The 7,047-nt window shown below is 33.8% G+C and overlaps 1 protein-coding gene across 1 annotated transcript; it reads left to right on the top strand.

The window, feature by feature from the left end:
• The first annotated feature begins 2,139 nt into the window (after window positions 1-2,139).
• LOC106292864 (sodium/hydrogen exchanger 3) lies at window positions 2,140-5,978 on the top strand. The gene is made up of 14 exons (XM_013728533.1): window positions 2,140-2,252; window positions 2,619-2,830; window positions 2,920-3,038; window positions 3,120-3,217; window positions 3,309-3,368; window positions 3,442-3,488; window positions 3,565-3,759; window positions 3,839-3,885; window positions 3,990-4,062; window positions 4,153-4,253; window positions 4,326-4,427; window positions 4,522-4,723; window positions 4,857-4,940; window positions 5,214-5,978. The coding sequence occupies exons 2-14, from the start codon at window positions 2,654-2,656 to the stop codon at window positions 5,589-5,591; spliced, it is 1,683 nt and encodes a 560-aa protein (XP_013583987.1). The 5' UTR covers window positions 2,140-2,252; window positions 2,619-2,653; the 3' UTR covers window positions 5,592-5,978.
• Window positions 5,979-7,047: the final 1,069 nt, after the last annotated feature.

A 7,047-nucleotide genomic window follows, 5' to 3' on the forward strand; every position in this document is an offset into this window, starting at 1 on the left:
AATATCATGACTCACTACTTTCACTCATCTATGTTAAAAACAATTAACTTTTGTTATATCTTAATTTATATCTCTTAAAACATATTTTAATTACATAATTTCAATTTTTCGCTTATCAAAATATTTTTTACAAAATTTTTAAATTATTTCTAAGTAAAACTAGTTCAGATAAGTCGTCTGGACGACTTTCTGGTAAGTACTGGAAAATCGTTTGGACGACTTCCTGGAAAGTCGTCTGGACGACTTACTGGAAAGTCGTCTGGGCAGACGACTTACGGGGGTTAGAAACGTAAAAAAAATTCGGTTTTTTTGTTTGTTCACAAGGGGTTGGTTGTAATTTCAATAGCCTTTTAGGTTACTTTTGCATTTGTTTCAAGTTTGGGTTAAACTTTGTGTTTGAAATCAAGTTGTGAGTCATATTTGGCAATTTTTCTTCTAGGGAAATGTATTTTATGCAAAAAAATATTGTTAATACGTACATAATCCCATTTAGAAAACCATTGTCATGTAAACAAACATTGAGCTTTCAGCCTTGAATTTAAAAGGTTTTTTTTTCTTCATCAAGTCATGAGCATTTTCATGGGTACAAGCTCGAGTCACGAAACATGACTCTCTATTTTTAGGGGTTACAAGATTAATTTGGATTTGCTATGTCATAATTGTCTATAATTAAAAACAAAATATAAAAATATCAAAAATATACAAAACGTTGGTGATCTAGTGATAATTCCAGAGATTTGGTTCTTTTGTGTTCCATATTCGAATTTATTGATATAAACATTGTTCTAAAATTAAATTCTAGACGTATGAAATTACAAGCTCGTAATATATATGATGGTAAACATAATTATAAAAAATATTATACATATTTCTAGCGAAAGAAAGAAGATTTCCTTTTCTCAAAAAAAAAAGAAAGACAGAAAGAAGACTCCCTCTCCCCCCAAAATGAAATAATCATATGAATGGAATTTCAAAGGTTATGAAGTTGAAAGAAATTTTCATGATGGAGAAATAAATTAAGACATTTTTTTTTGGAACGCTTGAAAAATAAATTAAGACATATTGATGAAATGACCCCAAAATGGGAACATCAGATTGGCTTTTGATCTCTCTGTAAATGCAAAAACAAAGAGAAAAAAACACTTGGACAACGAGTACTATCTTATTATTCAAATAACAAAAGCTATTTCCTTGCGATGATGACTAGCAAGTACTTTTTACATCCAGGATTTTAGTTTTTTCCCACGCAAATCCAAGAATTAAGTCAAGATCCATGATTCACTACAGAGACAAAGTACATAAAAAAAGAAAAGAAGAAAGCAAATGTATGATAATTCGTATTTACAAGGAAAAATCTTTCATTAGCATGTTCTTTTGCTTACTAGAGAGATCATGAAAATTGTATAAATTATCTTATATTCTATTAGCTAAATGACAAATCATGAAATAATATATATCAGAAAGTAATAAGTTAGTAGCTTATAAGCTTTAACAAATTCCAAAAGCATTAAGAATCTATGGTGTCAAAAAGTATTCAAACACTATATATCACTTTGTTCCTAAAAAGAGAATAATCCTAAGATATTAGAATTTCACTTGGGCATCATAATATAAGATTCCAATAAGGATCATAAAAAGAGAATTAAAGGGTGGTAAGCGTGTTCCTCTCTGTTGTTTTGATATATCTTTATACGACAACATCATAACCAGTGAGGTAACTCCACCTCCAAGTAATCACGACCGTTCTTTTAGGAATAATTTCTTGAGTAGGAAAGATTAAGCCGTGGAGATTAAAGTAATACCTCCGTTCCTGAAATTAAGATTTTTTAGAATGTCCATATTTATTAATAATTTAATAAATATTTATAATTTAATTTATTTTTTACTTTATTATACAGTTTCCAATAACTTTTCACCAATAAAATTTAATCAATTCAAATATTTTTAATTAATGTTTTTCAAAAATATTAAAAAGTATCTTGACAATATAGAAAATCTATCTTTCACAAATAAGAAAAAATTTCAAAAAAATTTAGTTTTCGGAACAGAGGGGAGTACTAGATTAGAAAGGCGTTGACATTCTTTCTATATATCTCTCCACTTGGCTTCCTGACAATCTATAAATATATACTCCATCTTTGGCGGTCTGGTCTCTCGTCTTCGTCTTCCACCCTTTGCTGTCCTACAACGAACTCTCTCTACCTCTCCAGGACCTAAGAGAATCATTTGACCATCGGACATAGCTTTGTCAGGTATGTGTTCGATGCTTGTTTATTCGATTTTTTTTTTGTTTTCTTTGCATTTTTTCTTGTGAATACATCTTTATACTGTTCATTGAAGTGTGAAAATAAAGCTTTCGGGTATGTAGATGTTTTGTGATGAAATTTAAAACTTGTTCGAAAGTTGGTCAATCTCTTGAATTTATTTAGTTTCTAAATATATCTATCGCCTCTAGAATTTTCCAAGGTTGATTATTGGGATTCATACTTTGACATTAATGTTGATTTTTCTTTTTGTGGAATGTCGCATATTTTTTTGTAATCCTCGTTGATTACCTGATTACCTCAATCAGAGACTTTCAAAATTCCATAAATCAAGTCTCATTTTTATCTTTATAGGAAAGTATATCTACTCTAAGCGCTGAGATTCGGAAATGGCATTTGGACTACTAAACACCATGTTGGAAAAGTCAGAGACTTTGTTGGGGTCAGATCATGCATCAGTCGTATCCATGAACTTGTTCGTGGCTCTGCTTTGTGCTTGCATCGTGCTCGGTCACTTACTAGAGGAGACTCGGTGGATGAATGAGTCAATCACCGCTCTTATCATTGTCAGCCTTCTTTCTTTATTTGTTTTCACACACAATATTTTTTAATTAGAACAATGCTATAATTCGATTACTGAATCTTGTAATCACAGGGTTCATGTACTGGCATTGTGATCTTGCTTATAAGTGGAGGAAAGAGCTCGAGGATCCTGGTGTTTAGTGAAGATCTCTTCTTCATTTATCTTCTTCCACCGATCATATTCAATGCAGGGTAAGTTTTTTTAAATAATTTTCACAAAAACCGTTTATGTTCAACTGATGTCAGATTTGACCTAATACATTTTATCTTCAGGTTTCAGGTTAAGAAGAAGCAATTTTTCCGTAACTTCATGACCATTATGTTGTTTGGTGCTATTGGCACTCTCATTTCATTTGCTATCATATCATTAGGTAAAAAAATCTCAATCATCTTCCCTAGTTTCAATCAGTCTCATACATCTTGATGATATCTTTTGTTCTTGCTTTTTTTTTCTTTGGCTAGGTGCAATGCATTTTTTCGAGAAAATGAATATCGGAGATCTTACCATTTCGGATTATCTAGGTAAATAAACCAAAACTTGCTCTGCTTTATTGTTCACTAATTAGCACATCGCTTAATCTACTTTGATTTGCAGCCATTGGAGCTATATTCTCTGCTACAGATTCTGTTTGCACCTTGCAAGTAAGAGTTTTTCTATACTCTACTACATTTGCTAGTGGTCCGTTAATACCTTTCCCCTCTCTTTGGTAAAATCTAGGTGCTTAATAAAGATGAGACACCTCTCTTGTACAGTCTTGTCTTTGGAGAAGGTGTAGTAAACGATGCCACATCGGTCGTGCTCTTCAACGCCATACAAAGATTCGACCTAACACACATCAATTCAACCATAGTTTTGGAGTTTGCTGGAAACTTCTTTTCTCTCTTCATCTTAAGCACAGCTCTTGGTGTTGCAGTAAGCTTCTTGATACTCCTTTAATTACTTGCTGGATTTTGGAATAAACCTGAAGAAGTTCTCACTCATTTTCTTTCAGGCTGGGTTGCTCAGTGCTTTCACAATCAAGAAGCTCTACTTCGGAAAGTAAATAAATAAATATATATATGCATCATCGTCGCTAGATAAAATGCGATATAAGAAGTTGATTATACTCTATATTTAGCTGTTTCTTTAATCTCTTGTTGTAGGATCAAGCACTCTACTGATCGTGAAGTTGCACTTATGATGTTAATAGCATACTTGTCATATATGTTGGCAGAGGTACAAAAAAAAAACAAATACGAAACATTTTTGCTACATGTTTCCAAGATAAAATGAAAACACGAAACATTTTTTTTGTTTCCCTTGCAGCTATTCCACTTAAGCTCTATCTTGACTGTGTTCTTCTGTGGGATTACTATGTCTCACTACACATGGCACAATGTTACAGATAAATCAAAGGTCACTACCAAGTAAGTTTTTTTTTCATCTCTTAATAGTTAGCAAATAAAACTCTATTAATGTTATTTTTTTCTCGAGTGTAGACACACTTTTGCTGCATTGTCGTTTCTAGCTGAGATCTTTATCTTTCTTTACGTTGGAATGGATGCTCTAGATATCGAAAAATGGGACGTGGTACGCAACAGGTGAGATTTATATATTATATCATGACAAAACATCAATGGAAGTACATGTTTTTTTGTTTCATTCTCATGATCATGTTTTAACAATTTTGGACAGTCCTGGCCAGTCTATTGGAGTGAGTGCGATACTCCTTGGCCTTATTCTTCTGGGTCGAGCCGCCTTTGTGTTCCCTCTTTCGTTCTTGTCGAACTTGACAAAGTCTTCTCCGGATGAGAAAATAGATTGGAAGAAACAAGTAACCATTTGGTGGGCTGGTCTGATGCGTGGTGCCGTGTCGATGGCTCTTGCTTATAATCAGGTATGATCCGTAACCTACAAGAAAGAGAGTAAAAAACGACTATTACGATCTAATCAATGGGGTTTTAATATATATTTTTTGAAAGAAAGGTTTTAATATATTTTCCACTAACCTCTTGTCTGTTATGTCATAGTTCACGACTTCAGGACACACCAAGCTTCTTGGAAATGCTATAATGATCACCAGCACCATCACTGTTGTTCTTTTCAGTACTGTGGTACGTTTAAAACGCTATTTCGTCCTGGTTTAGGGATGTCCAATCCGGTTTAATAGAGCCAAAACATACCGGAAACGGATTCCAAAACTTAATTGAAGAGAGTATATACTGGTGCGGTTTAGTTTAGTTTCTAGAAGTCGGAATGTCTACCAAACCTGAAACTGTATCAAACCAAACCAAACGGTGTTAAATTGAAACTCTAAACCGGAAACCGGTTGGATACCGTTTAATAACGGTTTTAGAGGAGGTATTAAATAACAATTTTTTTTGCAGGTATTTGGATTGTTAACCAAACCATTAGTCAAACACTTGCAGCCTCCATCAAAGAAGCCCTCCACACCGATGTCATCTTTCCACGAGCCGCTCCTCAATGGCGATGGCGACAGCAGCTACATCGAAAACCACGAGCCTCTGCACCGCACCCAGGGCCAATCAGACTACATCCTTGAACAAATCACTCTAAGAATGTTCTTGAGCACTCCTTCCCGAGCCATTCATCATTACTGGAGGAGATTCGATAACGCGGTTATGCGTCGCATATTTGGAGGCCGTGGCGTTTCAGAGGTAGTTCCTGGCTCACCTATTGATACTAGTGTTCGGCAGCTGTGGACTGAAGACGTAGAGAACAAGGAACAATACGCTGAGCCTTGATTTTGACGTCATGACTAAGATCTTTTGACTTCTTGGCTCGCGTTTTCAAGCGTTTTTTGGACGCAAACGCAACGTGGACGGGCTCTTATTTTTTGACTTTGGTTTTTGCAGCTTATATGGGCGCACTTTTTGATTTGATTTGTTTTTGGTCCCGGTTTGAGTTTGGTTTGTGGTGTGGTTTTTCTAGAGCCGGTTCAATTTTTTGTGGTTTGAGTTTTGGCTATTTGGTTTAGCTGTTTTGTTGTACAATTGTAATTGTCATGTAAATAGGGATGATCAATGTAGGTGTGACTTGTGACTGTGATCATTTACATACGTATGTAACTGGCTATGTTGAGCTCATTCCAATATAAGGGATAATATATATACGTAGTTGTTGTTTGTTTATCTACCATTGCAACAAATTACGTGCATGTGTTCATATCATCATATGTTTATGCTTAAATATTTCTCATCTTAATGTATATAGATTTCGACGATGCGTGTTTATGTTGATGTGCAGAGGCAGACTTCGATACATGTCTTGCGTTTTTTTTTTTTATGTAAACTAAATGACTTGCGTTTAAGGTTAATTTTTTTTGGTAGCGCTCTATGTGATTACCCTCTAGTGCATGGGGCCATTATCGGCTTGAGTCAAGCCCTTGACGCACGTTCACCGGTGTTGCTTGTAACGATTTCACCATTCCTGTGCAAGTTTCACCGGTCATGGTAAGCTCTCTCGTTATTACATGAATAAAATAAATTATTACTAGTTTGAAAATTCGGAAAAATTCATTCAAATAAAATTGGGAAAATTACGTGTTTACCATTTTTATGCTACCACTTTTCATTTTTTTCACCACTAAAAGAATATTTTCAAAAATACATTATTCATTAAGTGGCAAAAGACTTTTATATCCATGTTCTTTATATATATAATAAATAACTATTTAAATAAATAAAAATAAAAAATAATAAAAAATAATTTTTTTAATTTTCTTCTGAAATATATTATTTCGAAATTCAAATCCTAAACCCTAAAACTCAATTCTAAACCCTAAACCATCAATCCTAAACCTTATTTTTTTTTGAAATACGAACCCTAAACCATAAACCATCAATCTTAAACCTTTTTTTTTTTTGAAATAAACCCCAAACCCTGAAACATCAACTCTAAACCCTAAACCCCGAAATATTAACTCTAAACCCTAAACTTTCAACTCTAAACCCTAAAATATCAACTCTAAACCCTAAACCCTAAACTTCAACTATAACCCTAAACCATCAACACTAAACCCTAAACTATAAACACTAAACACTAAACCCTAAAAAGTAAACTCTAAACCCTAAACCCTAAAAAATTAACCCTAAACCCTAAAACATCAACTCTAAATCCTAAAACCCTAAACCTTCGACTCTAAAACCTAAACCCTAAAACCCTAGAGTTGATGTTTTAGGGTTTAGATTTGAAGGTTTA

The sequence above is a fragment of the Brassica oleracea genome, chromosome C5 (genome assembly GCF_000695525.1).
Source record: "Brassica oleracea var. oleracea cultivar TO1000 chromosome C5, BOL, whole genome shotgun sequence".
NCBI classification, from domain to species: Eukaryota; Viridiplantae; Streptophyta; class Magnoliopsida; order Brassicales; family Brassicaceae; genus Brassica; species Brassica oleracea.

Excerpts from the sequence above, each read along its gene's own strand:
- LOC106292864 (XM_013728533.1), top strand. The coding sequence starts at position 2,654 with ATGGCATTTGGACTACTAAACACCATGTTGGAAAAGTCAGAGACTTTG. Across the intron at positions 3,489-3,564 it reads ATTCTGTTTGCACCTTGCAA|GTGCTTAATAAAGATGAGAC; the intron begins GTAAGAGTTTTT and ends GGTAAAATCTAG. Across the intron at positions 4,254-4,325 it reads AAATCAAAGGTCACTACCAA|ACACACTTTTGCTGCATTGT; the intron begins GTAAGTTTTTTT and ends TCTCGAGTGTAG.